This window comes from Felis catus, chromosome B2 (assembly GCF_018350175.1).
Source record: "Felis catus isolate Fca126 chromosome B2, F.catus_Fca126_mat1.0, whole genome shotgun sequence".
NCBI lineage: Eukaryota > Metazoa > Chordata > Mammalia > Carnivora > Felidae > Felis > Felis catus.
In genome coordinates this window covers 35,009,146-35,028,000 of record NC_058372.1, presented here as the reverse complement: position 1 = coordinate 35,028,000, position 18,855 = coordinate 35,009,146, and the positions used below count along the sequence as shown (strand labels likewise).

Genomic DNA, 18,855 nt, shown 5'->3' with positions numbered 1-18,855 from the left:
CTGCCAGTTGGTCATCTCTGCAATAGCTCTGTTCACTTCATTCTAGGTTTCTAGCCTTAGTTCCAGATCTTTACTGCTCGTCTGAATCGTTACTAAAGCTTTCAGTCTGCCTCAGTCGTTGTCAGTTGCTTTCCCTGCCAGCCCGTCAGCTTATTACTGTGGCTGTCATTTTAAAATAGAACCTCATCACCTCACTCCTTTATACACAGGCCTCTGTAGCTTTTAGTTGTCTACAGACTGACATTTGAAGTGTGGCATTTGAAGTGCTGTGTGCCTCCCCCGCATTGACTACATGCTGTTGCTGCGTGTACTCGTGTACTCTGTACTTTCATTCTTCCCTGTCCTGCTCACATTGCCTGCTATCAGGAATGCTGATAAGTGATAGAGATCCCAGCCCATGTGCTTTCATTTATTATGCTGAATAAATAAAGGTTGTGTGGAATTGGTTATAAGGAAGTTTTACTTGTTTCACTGTGAGATTGTAGCTCAAAAATATTCTTGGATGCAGTTTTTAAAGTTTAATACTCCAAGGATTTAGAGTCTTAAGTTTTTAATAGTGGTGCCAATCACGTATTTTGACCATTCCCTTTTCTCCCCTCCACCCCAAATCTCCAAATTCTGCCTTTACTAGTGTTTATTGCTCTTTGTTTGTGGCAGGGAGGAGGAGGAAGATGTAAAAATAAAGGAAGTAGATACCAGTCTGGGAGAGAGAGAGAAACACCCTGATAGAAGAGGTTATCAAACACCAGCTGTTTTGTGGTTTGTTAAGGAGGAAATAACTTAAAAATAAAGGAAAGAGAACTTTTCATTTTGAAATAAGATTCTTTGTTGCATTAACATCTTATACAATCTTTTTCAAAAGGTAGAACTAACAAAGGGTGGGAATCTTTTCACTTGTCTTTAGTAACTGTAATTTGTTTTAATGAGGCACTTTGAGATTTACCTGTTTTTATCATTACAAAAAACCCTGTGTTTGGATAGGCTTTTTCAGAAAGTTATTCAAATGTTATTTCAAATATTTTTATTTATTTTTAGACAAAAGAAGTTAGAAAAAGTGATGGAAGAGGAAGGCCTAAAGGACGAAGAGGTAATTAATATTGGGAAGTTTTTCCTTGAAACCCAACGTGGCGAGTCTTGTGCAGCAAGTTGTTAGCCTTGGTGCATAGAGAAAGGGTTTTGGCTTAGTAGCAGAGGGACTTAGGAGGGCTGGTGCACTTCTGGATTTAGGTATTCATGAAGATGGAGAAATTAATTACTGAGTACCCAGGAGAGGAAGTCTTATTTAGGCCCAGTTGTAATAAATTAATTAGATTTAGAATTCCAAGAAAAGAAAGAGATGAGATCAAATTAAAATTTTAAAAGGAAACCATAGCATATTTACAGAAATCATGGAAATATCTCCACAGAAGTGGTGCAAATGCCTGAAATCATTATCAAGGCAAAATATTTCTCAAATCAGCCCTTCCCCCGCCAGTGCCTACAGACTTGGTAGGAGAAAATACAGTTAAGAAACTGTGCAAGGAACTGAAATGACCGTGAAATGCTTTCAAAAATAGGAATGAATCATAGAATCCAGGAAAATGGTGAAAAATACCAAAGTCTTGTCGGAATTATAGAGCATAAAATGAACTCGAATGTGTTAAAAAAAACCAAAAAACCCACACTTTGATTTTATATAAAAAAGTTTAAAGGAAAATATTGACTGTTTATTCTGCCTTCATTAGAAAAGTTCGAATAATTGACTGCTGAAGTAGGTTAGTCAGAGTCCACCAGAGGCACCCTGGTGATCAGTATGGTTTGGTTTGGTTTGGTTTTGTATCCGGAAGCTGGGGAGGGGAGGAGTGGCCTCTTCAGGGTTCTTCTGTGAGGCTCTCGCCTGTGAGAAGGTCATGATTAATTGGCATGGCCCTGCTTTCCAGTCACGAGTAAGACTGCTATGGAGTTGCAGAAATTCAGCTCCTCCCCTTCCCTCCTCTCTCCCCCTTTATTTAAACGTTAGAAACGACTGAGGAGATCAGCACATGCTCGGAAGGAAACAGAGTTTCTTCGTTTGAAGAGAACAAGACTTGGATTGGAAGATTTTGAATCCTTAAAAGTAATAGGCAGAGGAGCATTCGGTGAGGTAAAAACCACAGCTACTTACCAGATAAGATACAAAAATACCACAGAACTTTGAAGCTGCCAACGTATCATAAGCTCATGATTGTTGATAGAACTGAAATATGGGGTAGGTGGGTCAGACGTGCCAGGCCCACATTGTAACTGCTGTCTGTCCTTTCCTCCCCCTCCACTGACCCAGATCTCTGATTGTTCTTCTGTTTTGCCAGAGATGATGTTGACGCTTTAAGTATTGATTTAGAGGGAGAGTTGAAAGGTAGAAGGAAATCAATATTTACTATTTACTGAGTGTTTCTCTCCTATAATCATGACAATGACTCATTTTATAGATGATGAAATTAAGACTCTGAGAGAGGATATGTAATGCTCCATAGTCACATAGCCATTGAGCAGCAGTACCAGAAGTTGGGCCCAGAAGTTCCTAATCTTTTTTTTTTTTTTAAAGTTTTCATTTTAATCACCTAGTGCTCATGATGACAAGTGTACTCCTCATTCCTCACCCCGTTTCCCCCATTCCCCCATGTCCCCTCTGGTAGCCATGAGTTTGTTCTCTATAGTTAAGAGTCTATTTCTTGGTTTCTCTGTCTGTCTCTCTTTCTTTCCCTTTGCTTGTTTGTTTTGTTTCTTAAAGGAGTTCCTGACCTTAAAGCTCTTGCTTTTCCCAGTCTCACACTGCCTCTTCAGGAGCAAACTAACAGCATATATCCACCCTTTATTTCTTCCCGCTAGATTTGTATCGCTCTAAAAAGGTGGCCCCAGGAGACAGAGATTATAGAAATGGGTTATACAGGTAGTGGTAGAGAGTTGAAAGCATTTGTCCCACCAGGTCTTGTAGATGCATCTTGCTCGGTCATAAGAGCAGTCTATGGGGAGGGTTTAAATGAGCCCCTGCAAGGTCATCCTCATTAGTGGAAAACACCCAAAGTGGACGACTCACCCAAAGTGGATGATGCAATAGTTTCATTAACTTTGTATAAATTGAGCAGCATATTATTAAAAACCCGTACCTAGGGGAAATGTGAGTACATACTCAAAGGCACAGGTGAAAGATTAAATTGATCCCTCAGTGTTCAAAATCCCTGTTGGCTCCTGGAGACAGGGGAAGGTATGGTACTACCTCTAAAAGAACTTTCTGTTTAGTGAGGAAGGGACGTGGGACTCAGTCAGGAAAAACATGAAGAAAGGTGCAGGGAGGAGATAGCCTAAGTATCTTGGTGGGGGTGGGGGGTTGTGGGGGAGGATGTGCAGGGACTTGCCAAGAAGTTTTTCTTTGGGTTTGTGGACTATTGATTTTCTTTTCATCATAAAATTATGTGCTCTAAAAACATTGGAGGATAAGAAAGAGGAAAACTGCATAAAACCCTGTTTCCCTAATGACACATTTTAGGTTTTTTCCTTCTAGACATTTTTCTTGCACATGAGCTTTTGCTTTTGTTTTAAACACTGTTGCAGTCACTTCCTTAGGTTGTCTGAGCTTGTGGATGACAGGTGCCATGGTTATAATGAATCCTTAAGTTCAAAAGGGACGGTTTTCAAATAGGATTGACTTGTTCAACGAGGGAGCCAAACTGTTCAGATCTAGAGATACCTGAGAAAGTTTTCAGGACTGACTTCACCGTGTATAATAAATCTACTCATTTTGGAATGTGAAAAAGCACTTTTTTCTGTTTTTTTTTTTTTTTTTTTTTTTTTTTTTGCTGGTTGTTTATATTAAAATTGTAACACTTTTCCAGTTTAAATTACTTCCTATAACACATGAAAGCATTAATTACCTTGGCATTGTGAACTTTTGACTTGGCATTTCTTTTATAACTCTTAGGTGCGGCTTGTTCAGAAGAAAGATACAGGGCATGTGTATGCGATGAAAATACTCCGTAAAGCAGATATGCTTGAAAAAGAGCAGGTAAACCACAATTGTAACGGTGATCTTAGGCTGCTTATCAGCTTTTTGTTACGTAAAACTGTTCCTTTTGTTTATTTGAAATGTATTTTCTTATTACAGTTTTCTTTAGCACTGTCATGTACAAATATACATGTATTACTTTTCTTTCCCCAACAAAGAAGCAGTTACATGTATTTTAAAAGTACAAATAATGCCTTATGTTATGTGCAGTCTTTTAAAAGTTGAAAACCTATTAGAAGCATCTGCTGTTTGTGTCTCCCAATTGATCACATGCTGTGCTTGTCATGAGGAGCCTATTTTTGGGGTCACACTTGCTGTGATGACACGTTCCTATTGAATGCTGATACACACACACACACACACACACACACACACACACACACACACACACACACACACACACTTTGGGACTGAGCCTTAGGAATTAGAATTTGGAATTTGCAGTCTAAAATGTGTCTTAATATGCTTCATTCTGTATACCCAAACCAAAGTTGGGTCTTCTCAGTAGCTCATTACTACCCAAGACAGACCAGTCTTCTTTCTGAATGAATTTGAAAAAATCTAATGCAAACGGCAAAGCAGTACAATTTCTCCTTTAAGGAGCGAGAACACTTTCTAAAACCTAAACCTACTTTGCAAGTAGATTTATAAGATGCAAAAGTAACTTTATGCAAAATAAAATTTTAAATTTTGGATAATATATTAAAAACAAGAATGCAGCTTTTCTGTAAATCTAATTTAATTTAGCTGTTTGCTTAAGAACAGATTTTAGTGGGTGATGCCTGCATATGTCCTGTAAAGGATCAGATGCTCCAGGAAGACAAAGAGAGAGCCTGTGGCAAGGAGAGCCCTGGACACAGAGTGAAAGAGCAGGGTTGGAGACTGGCCCCACACCCAGTCCTTTTTGCCTCTTGAAGGGAGGTGTAATCACTGAAGCTTCTCAGTCCTTTTAAGTGCCAGTGAAAATTTGAAGTTTTTATTTTCTCTTTAATTTTCATGTGTTACCTGTAAGCTTAGACTCCCAGGAATTTCGGTTGAGAGTATCAAATACCCTGGCAGTAAACATTCAGACACTTTAGTTTATGCTGATACCAACCTTAGAATGCTCAACAGCCCTATTTATGTGTTTAAAAATTAGTGTGTGGTATGGGTATAGGCCCTGAAAGAGTTTTAGCTAGTCTTGAAAAGGAAAATGGAAAACTGTAGTGATGAGTCAGTATATTTTGTATTTCACAAGTAGGTTTTATTTTTATAAGACCTATTTCATGTAACTTTATTATTTTTTTAAATTACTTAAAATAATCTTTTAAATGTTTATTTTTGAGAGAAAGAGAGCGAGACAGAGTGCAAATGGGGGAGGGGTAGAGAGAGACAGAGACACAGAATCTAGAGCAGGCTCCAGGCTCTGAGCTGTCAGCACAGAGCCCAATGTGGGGCTCGAACTCGCGAACCCCGAGGTCATGACCTGAGCTGAAGTTGGACACTTAACCGACTGAGCTACCCAGGTGCCCTTCCTGTAGTTTTCACCAAGTCTCAAAACCTTTCTTTATCAAATAATTAGTGTTCAGAATAAAATGTAAAAAGTATGCATCATGATTTTCACTTATTAGTCCTTCATAACATGTGCCAGTTGCCCAGCATGGTAACAGAGGACAATTCAAATATACAGTGTAAAAACATTTTTTCAAATACTGTGCCTTCTTCAAAATCATTTTCTAAAGTGTTCCTACATGAAAGTAGAGGAGCTTTCCATGAGAATTAGGATTTTAAACAATGTATTAGCTTACTTGTTAGCTCACCTTGCTGTTGGACTGTGCTCCCTGGATTTGATCTCAGTGTGATCCAGTTAAAGTTTCTGGTCACAGACTCTACCTGAGTCGGCCACCTTGAAGAAGCGTGGTTGGTGCTAGGGCGTGAGGGGAAGTAGACCAGTGCAGACCCATCACTTGGGTAGGGCTGACCAAGTTTAGACTCAGAGCCTAACTTTCTCTAGTACAGGTTCCTTTCCCCTAGGGAAAGTTTTTTCTTTGCTTTTACTAAACTGAACAGGAGTTAGAGCTACCCACTGAGAGTTTAGGTCGTTATTCTGATCCATAGGGTGGGAATTTTGCCGTCTGGAAAATAAATTTTAAAGGACAAGAGACCAGCATTTAGCTAGCTTTTTCATGTTTCTCTTACATTGCTAAAGGAAAACCTCCAATTGTGATGCTAGTACAGTATTAGGAGGGGACAAAAGATGGACTTTTATCTCTGCTTTCCTAGTGCTCAGGATAGCAACTAGCATGTGACTCCACCCCATTAAATATTTATGGAACAGAGAAGGGGAACCTCTGATGTGAGTTGCACCTTTGGTTCTTCCTTCCCTTACCCTATGTTAACCTCACTCCACTCTTAGATATTGAGGTTCCTAGTTGCTGTTTCAGCCCCAGGAGAGGAGGGCAAGGTGTGCATAGGTGGCCTATAGCTTTCCCCTTAACAAACAGAGAGTGTTGCCATCACCATTCTGTCCTCCGAGGTGAGTGACGAGTGGTAATAGTTCTGCCTCCCCCCCCTTTTTTTTTTTGGCTCCCTGCAGCAGGTAGAGGCCTTGTTGGGAGCCAGGAGAGCAGAGGCAGCTGGAGGCTGGCTTGCGCAGTCTTTATGTCCGGTGATGACTGGGGCACAGCCACAGCTGCGGTTGAGCAAGTGCATTAGTGTTTCCCAAAAGCTTTGCTTCTGTATTAAAGCTGAGTAAAAGCATTATCCTTTACTCAGCTTCTTTGTGATTTCATAACACTGTTCCTTACCACCCTTATCTACCATTTTCCCACCCTCATGCCCTAAGGAGAAATGTAAAAATGTAAGTTTTCTGCAACATTGAAGCTATTTAAAAATTTCCCAAAGAATTTTAGTAGAGACTGGAAACTGAGATATGTAAACTCAATACTTCCCTTGGGCCTGAAGGGAAGAATGAGGCAGGTTAGGAGTAAGACAGGAGAGAAGGGTGGGATCTGTGTCCAATTGGAAGAGAGAGTGCCTGGCTTTGCTAAAGACATTGCAGTAAAACAAAGCATTGTATCGAACATCGTATTGAACGAAACAACAATCATGCGCTGAGTTTGCCAACCGGAAGTGCCAGTTTATGAACTTCGGTACATCTTTACCTGTGAACATAGGGTAGGACTGAAGCCCTGCTGCATCTGTTAAGAACAAAACTTCTATTCAAGGATCGCACTGGGTCTTAATAAATGTAGACCTGGTTGAACCCACCTTTGCATCTTGTGACATTTAGCGTAAGAGGAGAGGGGACAGGATTTGATAATACGCAGCTGTGGTTTGATTACTCTTACATATTTCAAGTAGATAAGGTAAATTTGATGATAAAACATTATTATGAAATAATGTAGTTCTGTCAGTAGTTCTGCCAGTTCTCCTAAACCTTTTGGCAATTTGGTCTCCCTTGGCTAGATATTTTAGTAAGAGCAGAAAGCTGGAAATACCATAAATTCGAATCAGTAACTCTTCTTAGGTATTCTTGTATTTCCATTCCGTAAGAATTGAGCACATACTCTGTGCACAGCAGCGAACTGGATACTGTGGTATGGTATTCTAGAATTGTCAGCCAGGGCACCGTCATTGCGGACACCATTGCAGACCTGAGGCAGGACTTGTTTAGAGAGTTTCATCTTGGGGACTAATTTTTGTCATAAAAGGTTATTAGAGCAAAAAGATGTGCAAAAGAATGGTACTTTTAATTAATCACAGGTTCAATTGACAGCACTGTTAAAGTTGCCGTTTGCATGACAGCCATTCATTTTGTCCTTTTGTAAGCCTTTCATCACTCAAGTGTTCATGACTGAATACCGTCAAGTCCAGTGTTGTCAATTTTGAGTTCATAGGTTTGCCTAAGCATAAATTAGATCTTTTGCATCATCACAATTGAATACTCAAACGGTACTTAACTTGTTTAAACAAATATACAGTCTAATGAAGCAGAGCAAGGCTTGTCATTAATCAAATGCGTATACCTCCAGGTTGGCCACATTCGTGCGGAGCGTGACATTCTAGTGGAGGCAGACAGTTTGTGGGTTGTGAAAATGTTCTATAGTTTTCAGGATAAGCTAAACCTCTACCTAATCATGGAGTTCCTGCCTGGAGGTAATTACTTGACGATGAAAGGTCATTTTTCCTTTTTGTTCTGTGGTTTCTCTCTCACATCAATTAACCCTCCTTTCTGCTTTTAATCGTGTTCACAAAGTTGCTTTCTAAATCTTTTTTAGGTCTGTAAAGGAGGTCAGTAACCTGTCTTGTGCTGGGGTGCCTTTCTACAATTCTTAGTGCCATAAAAGTAACCTTCTCACTCATTCTCATGATTTCAGATGGACATTTCTTTCTTTTATTTTTCTTTTTAAATGTATAGGAATAAACTAGGGACTCTGCCTGCTCTCCTGTCAATGGGAATCACGTATAATCAGTTACCCAAATGACCAGATTGAAGCTATTATGTGATTTGCTTCAACTTTTTATCTTTTGGTATAACTTACATTAATAAGGAGTGAATTTCTCATTACCTATATTAGTAGCCAGACTCAGTCTCTCATTTCTGAGATTTCAAGTTTTACATAACTCAGCATGTGTGTCTCCTGAGACAGCTCCAAAGTAAACCCGTAACAGAATATACCATCTGTCCTGGGGAACAGTCTGTTTGCCAGTGAACAGATGAGCTGTGAGCACACTCTGGTGGGGGAAAAAAAGAAAACTTTTTCTCTTTTTGGTTCTATAGCAAAGCAAATGTAACTGTGCCATAATATTTTGATCTTGTGACAACTTTTATTTAGATCTAGGGTCACCAGTTTTTTATGAACAATTGATGAAAGTTAGGGAAGAGTCTGATAGAATGAGGAGAAACTTTTTAACATTTAGATGCTAGTCCTTAAATAGGAATAAGAAGCAGCTCAGTCACCAGCCCCTTGACACGGGTCTCCCCAAGCCTTACACACCCCGTCTTCCATAACTTCTCATGTCTCCTGGACCCCGCCCTTTGCCCTCCGTGGAGCTGGCCTCAGAGCCATAGACCATCTGGCTTGAGCTCTCTGATCTGGGCAAACTCTGCTCTCCTGAGCCACAGCACTGAGGCCACACAGCTACCTTAGAGCTGGCCTGAGTGCCCCACCCCCACATCTCTGGTGTGCCTCCAGATGGAATATGTAGCTGCCAGGAATGGTTAGGGAATCCTGTTTTTCAAGTCTTGGGTCAAAAAAGAGAGCATAAATGGTTTAATTTTTGCCTGAGTGTAAAATATCCAGTTTTCTCTAAGAATACAAAAAATTCCCCCAAAGTTACAAGTGAAATTCAAAAAGCAGCATGATGCTCTATTAAAATCAGAGGTTTCTTTCTCTTTTCCCTGTTTTCCGACCATAACTGGCTTTATATGGAATCTAAACTGAATCTTTCCTGTTTCTCTTAGCTTTAAACTACTTCTAAATATTTTCTTTGCTTTGCTTTTGTCTAACCATTGAGTTAGGATCAGAATCTTTTTTCCCCCACCATTTTATGTTGCTGATAGTAAGCCGAAATAATTAAATTTTGACTTTGCAGAAAACTAGGGAGTTTACCTAGAATACTGATCCTGTGTTGTAAAAGTCGCATAAAGCGTATTGGTGTGTATTTACCTATAATAACAGTGGAGAAAACACTCTGCTGATCTTGGGGCGTGTTCACTTTGCACTTCTGAGAGGCAGCCATTGCATACCCCAGTACGTAGCATTTTCAGTTCCTTTTTAGCTTTTGTTGACTTACACTGTGCTACCTAAATCTCACCTTTTTATTTATGTTCAGGTGTTTTGTAAACAAATTGGAGAGCTTGTTTTCAGTCTCCTCATATATTTAGTTTTTGTTTGGCATTTCAGCCTATACTTATAACAATGGTGGTATAACCTATGTGGAAATGGTAGCTTGCAGACAAATTAAAAAGTAAAGTAACTTTTTCCCCCAGTCCAAAAACTTACCCTAAGGAATTTTTTTTTTTAAAGTGTGAGAGAATTTTCCTTTTTCTCTCCAGAATAAAATGGGAATCACTGCTTAGTGGTCAGCATCAGGTTAGGTTAAAAGCATTTTGTTCTCTGTGGCTGTGAATGTTTTACCTTTAAGTGTTAGAAACTACTTACCATTTCCACCCATGTCGGCAGTGTGGGTCAGTTTCTGGAACACAAAAGAGTCCTGTTTAGCACTGCCTTATGTAGGCAGATAGGGAAGACCTATCTGAAAACTGGCACTTACTCATGCATTGTTGTGTGTGTGTTTGTGTGTGTGTGTGTGTGTGTGTGTGTGTGTGTGTATGTATGTGTGTGTGTTGGCTTTGTATCTTGTTTCCAGGGGACATGATGACCCTGTTAATGAAAAAAGATACCCTGACAGAAGAGGAGACTCAGTTTTATATAGCAGAAACAGTATTAGCAATAGACTCCATTCACCAACTTGGATTCATCCACAGAGACATCAAGCCAGACAACCTTCTCCTGGACAGCAAGGTACTGTGGTGGGGGAATAGCCAGTGTGTATTTCCTCATCTGAGCAGTGTCTGCTTTAATACCTGCAATGCTTGTGGTAATCACAGGGAGCCACGAATTGCTTTGTATAGTCTTTGTATAGTTTTCTCTTTTTTTTTATTAGGTAAGTTTGCTGCTACTTCCCCTCTCTGAAAGGTGTATGATTCTATAATTTGAACACTCTCCTTAAAAATAAAGGACATCTTTGAAAATGATTAAGAGGAAAATTGATTTAAAGTTTATTTATTTTGAGAGACAGAGCGAGGGAGGGGCAGAGAGAGGGGGAGAGAGAGAATCCCAAGCAGACACTGCACTGTCAGTGCAGAGCCTGATGTGGGGCTCGATCTCACGAACTGTAGTATCATGACCTGAGCTGAAATCAAGAGTTGGACGCCCTGAAAACTGATTTAGAAGCTTATTTTATAATAAAGCCAAAGGTACTGTCTTTTCCTAGCCCATAATTAACTATAATTAGCATATAATTAACTCTACTGATGCATCGCCTATTGGGAATCCCTTTGTTGGGCAACCTTATTCTTGAACCCAGTCAAGAACTGGGAAGTAAGGCAAACAAAAACGGCAGTCTGTGTCAGAGTTCAGGTTCCAGATCCTTTGTCCTTTGCTTAAAGAAGAGTCCTGCTCAACCTCTGGACTGGCTTATGTATTCTTTAGCCGTGCAAACGAGTTCAGTTGCTTGGTTTGTAAACTCACAGCAGATCAGAAGAGAACCCCTGTGTTGCTAGGTTTCTGGCTGCTCCTTGGCAGGCCTCCCCACTGTCCAGTCCTCATTTATCTATAAAGTGAGGATATCGATTCAGAGAAGCTCCACAGTCCCTTCCAGCTTTAACATTTTAGGGGTGCCTGGGTGGCTCAGTTGGTCAAACGTCTGGCTTATGGCTCAGGTTGCAGTCTCGTAGTTCTTGGGTTTGAGCCCCGCATCAGGCTCTCTGCTGTCAGTGTGGAGCCTGCCTTGGATCCTCTGTCTCCTTCTCTCTCTGACCCTTCCCTGCTTGTGCTCTCTCTCTCTCTGAAAAAATAAAAATAAACATTAAAAAAATTTTTAGAATGTTCTGTTCTGTTACACAGAATTGTCTGGACTTTTAAGGAGAAAAGTGAATTTAATTCTTTGAGTATCTTTCTTTCTTTCTTTTCTTTCTTTTCTTTCTTTTCCTTCTTTTCTTTCTTTGTCTTGTTTTATGTATTTAAGTAATCTACACCAACATGTGGCTCAAACTCACAACTCCAACATCAAGAGTCACATGCTCCACTGACTGAGCCAGCCAGGCGTCCCTCTTGTTGTTTTTTAATAGTTTTCTTGCTGTCTTTGAAAAACCTGAACTTTTGGTGTACGTTCTTTAAAAAAACTATCTTTCTATTTCAAGAAGGCTGGAGATGTATCAAATAATTTCTTTTTCTTGATCATAAGAATAATGTGTATGCACAGTAGAAAATTTGAACAGTACAAAGAGTTATAAAGAAGAAACATAACCTATAATCTCATCATTCAAAGATAACCACTATTTTGGTACAATAGCTTCAATACCTTCTCTATTTGTGTCTATAATTTATATACAGTTAACATCCTAAAAGTAGCTTGTAGCTTGGTATTCTGCTTTTAAAATGTTAATGTATATATTGGGGCACCTGGGTGGCTCAGTCGATTAAGTGTTTAACTTGATCTTGGCTCAGGTCATGATCTCACAGTTTGTGAGTTGGAGCCCTGCATCAGGCTTTGCGCTGGGCATGGAGCCTGCTTAGGATTCTGTCCCTCTCTCTGCCTCTCCCTTGCTTGCTTTCTCCCTCAAGAGTAAATAAATAAACTTAAAAAAAAAAAAAGAAAGATTTAGAATCTTCTCTGAAGGTTCTCTGAACCTAAAAAAAATGTTAATGTATATAAACGTATTTTTCTGTCATTCTATGTATATAAATTTTTTTAATGTTTATTTTTGAGAGACAGAGACAGAGCACAAGCAGGGGAGGGGCAGAGAGAGAGGGAGACACAGAATCCAAAGCAGGCTCCAGGCTCTGAGCTGCCAGCACAGAGCCCAACGTGGGGCTCAAACCCATGAACCGTGAGATCATGACCTGAGCCAAAAGTTGGACCCTTAACCGACTGAGCCACTCAGGCGCCCCTCAGATATATTTTAATAAAGCACTGGCCCTACTTTGTGTAGTCGGGTTCAGATGCCCTGATCCTGTGCCCCAGGTGCCTTAGTGCAGGTTTAGTTGCACCCTGTAGTCTCTGTTCAGGTCTAGCAGACATATTGAAAGCCAAGAACTTGGGCCCTCAATATAATGAGGAGGAGTGGGGAACCCTTTTAGGTGCAGGTTTGCTCTCTACAAGATGCTAGCCCAGACTTGTAGAAAGATGTTTTCACAAGCGAGCTCATTTCGGTGTTCAACCATACAGATTCTAGAAGTGAAAGTGTAGATGTTTTGAGTTCCTGCCACATACTTTGGATACCTACAGAATTCCCTGAAAATTTAGGCTTGAATAGCATTTGTTCCAGGTAACTGCTTTTTAAGACACTCTCTTTTCTTAGAGGTGTCCAGGTGAAATGTAATTTTGAGAACTCTAAATTAAACTCTGTTCCTTGACTTATACAACAAGTTGTTTAAAAATCTGAAAAAAATGATACCAGGTTAGCAGGTTCAAATCTGTCTTTGTTTGGCAGTTTACTTTGTTGGGCATACATACACGCATGGGTACACACACACACACACACACGGCCAAACCTAATGGGATTTCTTCAAAACAAAACAAAATAAAACTGACCCATCTGAGCAGGGCTTCTGTAGCCTCATGTATCCTGAGAAGTTTGTATATTAAGGCCCAAGGATGTCCTGGAGGAAGGTGGTATGGGTAGATCACAGATGTTGAAGTCTTTGGCCACACCACTTTTTTTTTTTAAGTTTATTTATTTGTTTTGAGAGAGAAAGCAGCGGCAGGGGGTGGGGGTGTGGAACAGAGAGGGAGAGAGAGAATCCCAGGCAGGCTCCACACTATCAGCACGGAGCCTGGTGCGGGGCTTGAACTCACAGACCGTGAGATCATGACCCGAGCTGAAGCCAGGAGCTGGACTCAACTGACTGAACCACCCCGGTGCCCCTGGCCACACCACTTCTAAGTGTGTGACCTTGAGCAATGTAGATCCCCGAGCATCAGGATTCCCTCCCCTATTTTTGGGTTTACCTTCTTATCTACTTGAAATTTCACTACCCCAAGAACACCTGTCTTACTTAGAGCTAGTTATGTGCCAGGCACTAGGTTAAGATCTTTATATGCATTAATTGTCATCATTCCTACCAAGAAGATACCATTATCTCCATTTTCCAGGTGGGATCAGGGATTGGGGAGGGTAAGGGAATCTTGGTCTGGGAGAAGGAACATGGATTGATTTTTGGCTTTGGTTCTGCCATTTCACCAGCAAGTCATTTAATGAGTCTGAGTCAGTGAGATGTGACTTAAGAGTTATAAATGAGATTACACATTTAAAGCGTGGGGCCTGGCTCAGAGGAGGTGTGAGTGTTCCTTGAAGAGTATGATAAAGTCAGACACTTATGACTGAAATACAGTATAGCAACATTTGTCAAGAACTATGTAATAAAGTTTATTCTCTGTCTTTGGAATAATTTATTCCTTGGAATGTATCCTAATGAAATAGTTCAAGCAGAGAAGAAGTTATATGAACAAAGATTTATTTACTCATTAACAATCGTTTATTAAGACCATCCTCTGTACCGTGCATGGTTAGATTTGGGGGCACAGACCCTCTCTATCACAGGGTGCTTATAATCCACATTACATGGAGTGAGGAATTAGAAATGGAATAAACACCCAGTATGAGGAGGATGGTTAGGTAAACAATGATGTACTAAGTCATTTGAATATTATGTACACATTAAAAATGGTGATTTTGAAGACCATATAGAAACACAGGAATATTTGAGTGCATTAGTTTAAGAAGTAGTAAGAGTATCTTTATTTTTTTAAGTTTATTTTGAGAGAGCAAGGGGCGGAGAGAGAGGGAGAGAGCGAGAATCCCAAGCAGGCTCTACATATCAGCGCGGAGCCTGACTTGGGGCTCAAACTTACAGACTGTGAGATCACAACCTGAGCTGAAACCAGGAGTCAGACGCTTAACCGACTGAGCCACCCAGGAGCCCCAAGAAGTAGTAAAAGTATTTTTAGATGCCATGGAGAGTTCAACTGTGTTGGGAAGTTTATGTTTGGACAAAAAGGTAATATGTAAGAATTGAAATACTTTTATTCGAATAATAGGATTTGGGGTGATCTTTTAAAAATTTATTTTTAATTTATTTTTCCCTATAATCAAAGAAAAAAAGACAGTATACTTTGTGGAGGTGTATTGGATACTATAAGGAGCTAGAAAATAGAATGTCTGTTCCACATCCATGAATGTTCATCCATTACCTTGTTTCTTCTTCCCCATAGGGCCACGTGAAGCTTTCTGACTTTGGCCTTTGCACAGGACTGAAAAAAGCACATAGGACTGAATTTTATAGGAATCTGAACCACAGCCTCCCCAGTGATTTCAGTAAGTGTAAACAATGATGTTAGCCTTCTTATCCCTTACCTGGGCGTAGAAGAGCTGTTACCCTGGTAACCAAAATATGCAGGACAGATTAGGAGATTCTCCTGGCATGAATCTAGAGAATAAAAATATCTTCTCAGGTGTGCCTGTGGTTTTTATTGTATGTGAGGCAAGATGAGTGCTACCAGATGTACTAAGGCTGATGTTGCAAAGAGCCTTCTTTGGAGCTCTACTGAGAAGGTTACTGGGGATGAATGTGGGGCAGGCAAGCAAAAGTAGTAGAGGAAAATGTCCTGGGACCAGCTCCAGATTAGATTTATCCCAGGTGCTTCTTTCTGTTGTGGCAGAAAGACATTGATCTTTATGAGTGTTACTTTCACTCCAGTCCTGTCAAACCATTGAAACTGTGTGGTACAGTTACAGTTTATCCTGGAGAACTGAAGCCAAAAATGTACTATAAATTCAGAAGTCTCTGATTATGTACCAAGTACTGTTCTTGGAAACTTGATGGTAGCTTTGAGAAATTATCAATGTCTAGGTCCACTTTGGGACCTTTGCTTCTGATGAAACTGTATCCCCCGTAATTCTGATGAAGGCCTGGCCACATGATCCACGTGACTGTATGATTCTTTGAGCTAATGCTTCAGTGCCTTTGATTTGGATTTACAGACTTGCTGGGAAGTGTTATTCAGAGTTACTAATGTATGGGCAGAAAAGCAAAACTTTAAGGCTTCATGTGGCTTGAACCAGCCCAAAAAAGTAGTAAACATACCTGTTTGAACGTTGATTAGAACTTGTTGTCTCTACTTTTAGCTTTCCAGAACATGAATTCCAAAAGGAAAGCAGAAACCTGGAAAAGAAACAGACGTCAGCTAGTAAGTAATATCTGTGGCTTCTTAAATGCTACAAACCAAGTATGAACAAATTTTAAAAATAGGTACATAAATTTGCATTCAGTAAATGTTTACAGCACATCTGTACCTTTTAAGATTATCTTAATAGAACGCTGTCATTGTGTCCGTGGAGCGAAAGGTAATCTTTTGAAGGAGGGAAGATAGTATTGTTCAGGTTGTGACATTTTCAGTGGAGGACTTCATTTTGAGTTCTTACGTTCGTGACAAGCCCTTTCCTTCCCACTCCCCTTGTTGCCTGTTTTTATGGTGGTAAAGGGGTTATCTTTAAGCTGGAGGTCTCTCAAGATGAAACTAAGTTACAAATACCTACCCAGAGCTTTAAGGCAGTGGGTCTCAAACTTTTACAATTTTGATTCACTTAGGCAAGTCAAGACTCTTCAATTCACCTGCCCCACCCTTTCCTACCTTGTGGTGGAAAAGAGGACTTAGTGATAAAAATTGGAGAGCAGTTTAAGGGAAGTGCTTATAATTTACTTTATAAGTATTTAAGTATATACATATAAAATTATGTCCTACAAGCTTAAAAATAAGTAACATTATTGCATTTACCTATTGATAGTATGTTGGAAGTTATTTAAATAAGTACAGATTAACCAGTGAAATATTGCAGTCTAGGCAAACTTTTATTCCGAATCATTCATTTATATTTGAAGTGCAGTCCAGTGTCTAGTTCTTGGAAAATTATTGACCGGACATCATAGAAATGTGTATCACCACATTCTTAGGCTTCGTTAGAAACCCATAGCAAATGAAGTAAATGATGGTAAAGTTAAACTAACAACTGGTCATAGGAGGCAAGAGTAGCGGCTGGGGAAAATAATGACTAACTCGGAATGATGGCCACACACACCTATCATCTAGAAATGGCGCACCTCTGCTAGTCGGTGTATACGGTAGTGACTTCGCAGGTTTGTCAAATAGTGTGTTCGGTCAGACTTCTTATTCTTAGTGAAACGCTGAATCAGAGTTCTCTGTAGTATCTTTAGTAACTCATTTAGTAGGTCACTGGTAGTAGCTGACTGTCATGGTGAAAAAGGATGCCTGTAAGGTTAAGAAAGCATCAAAAGAAAGGCTTGCATTTTTTGATTTGAGGCCCACTGGTAGGCCTCAGACCATGCTATGAGCATAATGAATATTTTTGTTAAACCTGGGCCGTGGAGGAGGCATGGTCTTAAACCAAACACTTCTGGAGATGTGGTAACTGAAATTCATCTTTGATATCTTTTTTCTAACGTTAACTTGGGGATACTTAAGGTTGGTATAGTCAGTCACATCATAGTCTCCTTTCCGTAGGAACTCTGATACTCTGGAAGTGTTTGAATTCTGTATGTGGTTGAAAAACTGTTTGCATAGCTTGTTGAGGGTTAGGAAATGCCAGGAACAAATTTGATCAGATGCTTCTATTGTGTCTCTCCATAGAGTAGTAGATCTTAACCTTGGCTGCACATCAGAATCACCTGTGGACTTCAGAACCTATTGATGTCTGGGTCCTACTCCCACAGATTGATTCGGTTGGTTTGGGGCATATAATCTGTGTATTTGATTTTTTGAAAGGACTCTGGGTGATTTTACTGTATAGTGAAGGTTGAGGGCCTCCACTAAAGAGACCGTTTCTTTTTTTTTTTTTTTTTTTAACGTTTATTTATTTTTGAGACAGAGAGAGACAGAGCATGAACGGGGGAGGGGCAGAGAGACAGAGCATGAACGGGGGAGGGGCAGAGAGAGAGAGGGAGACACAGAATCGGAAACAGGCTCCAGGCTCTGAGCCATCAGCCCAGAGCCCGACGCGGGGCTCGAACTCACGGACCGCGAGATCGTGACCTGGCTGAAGTCGGACGCTTAACCGACTGCGCCACCCAGGCACCCCAAGAGACCGTTTCTTAAATAGTAGCTCCTGCATTATTGGGAAACTGATATTTACCTGTGTTTTGGAAGCTAACGTAAGATAAGGCTCTTCTGTGATTTTTTATTATTTTTTTTAAAGCAAGCCAGGGTTTAACTTTTGGCCACTGGGCTAAAATATTTATATTTGTTTTTTTAAGTAATCTGTGCCCAACGTGAGACTCGAATTTGCAACCTTGAGGTGAAGTTACATGCTCTACCAACTGAGCCACCAGGCACCCAATCCCTGGTTTTATAATACAAATCTTTTAACAAATAAGATTTACTTAGCACTTGGCTTTGCTGTAATAAATCTACTTTCTGAATTGAAGGGTTGCTGTAGTTTCTTAGCCTTTATAATTAGAATGAAAATACTTCTTGGGGAGGGTCCAGTCCATGTCTCAGACTTTATTTTTACTTCTTTATTTAAAGTTACTTATTTTTTTTGAGAGAGAGCAAGCATGCGTGCACATTTGAGCAGGGGGTGGGGCAGAGAGAAGGGAGAAGGAGAGAGAGAATCCCAAGCAGGCTCCACGCAGGCAGTGCAGAGCCTGACTGGGGCTCTATCCCATGAACTGTGAGATCGTGACCTGAGCTGAAATCAAGAGTCAGATGCCTAAACAACTGAGTCACCCAGGCGCCCCCATGTCTCAGACTTTGAAACAACTGGCATTTATGTTATTTAATATTTGTATTTAAGAGAAAACCACGTAAAAAAGAAAAAACAATGTACAATTCTATGTGGAAAAAATGGATTCCTGCCTTACAGTATACACAAAAATAAATTGTAGATGGAAAATAAAACTTGAAAAATTTTAGAAGAAAGAACAGGGCAGTGTATTCATGATCTTGGAGTAAGGAAGGATTTTTTTTTTTTTTTTTTTAATATGAAGATAAAAGAAGTACAGATCGTAAAACTTGATTTTACTACTTTAAAGGAAAAAAAAAACCCTTCT

At 40.0% G+C, this 18,855-nt stretch overlaps 1 protein-coding gene across 2 annotated transcripts in view; it reads left to right on the top strand.

The window, feature by feature from the left end:
- Window positions 1–18,855, top strand: part of STK38 (serine/threonine kinase 38) — a 41,733-nt gene that overhangs the window by 14,297 nt on the left and 8,581 nt on the right. For both annotated transcript variants that reach the window (XM_023253924.2, XM_045057458.1), the window contains exons 3-9: window positions 1,036–1,087; window positions 2,000–2,122; window positions 3,938–4,021; window positions 8,035–8,158; window positions 10,376–10,530; window positions 15,005–15,107; window positions 15,918–15,979. In XM_023253924.2, coding sequence (XP_023109692.2) covers window positions 1,036–1,087; window positions 2,000–2,122; window positions 3,938–4,021; window positions 8,035–8,158; window positions 10,376–10,530; window positions 15,005–15,107; window positions 15,918–15,979 — 703 coding nt within the window. The remainder of the gene's footprint in view (window positions 1–1,035; window positions 1,088–1,999; window positions 2,123–3,937; window positions 4,022–8,034; window positions 8,159–10,375; window positions 10,531–15,004; window positions 15,108–15,917; window positions 15,980–18,855) is intronic.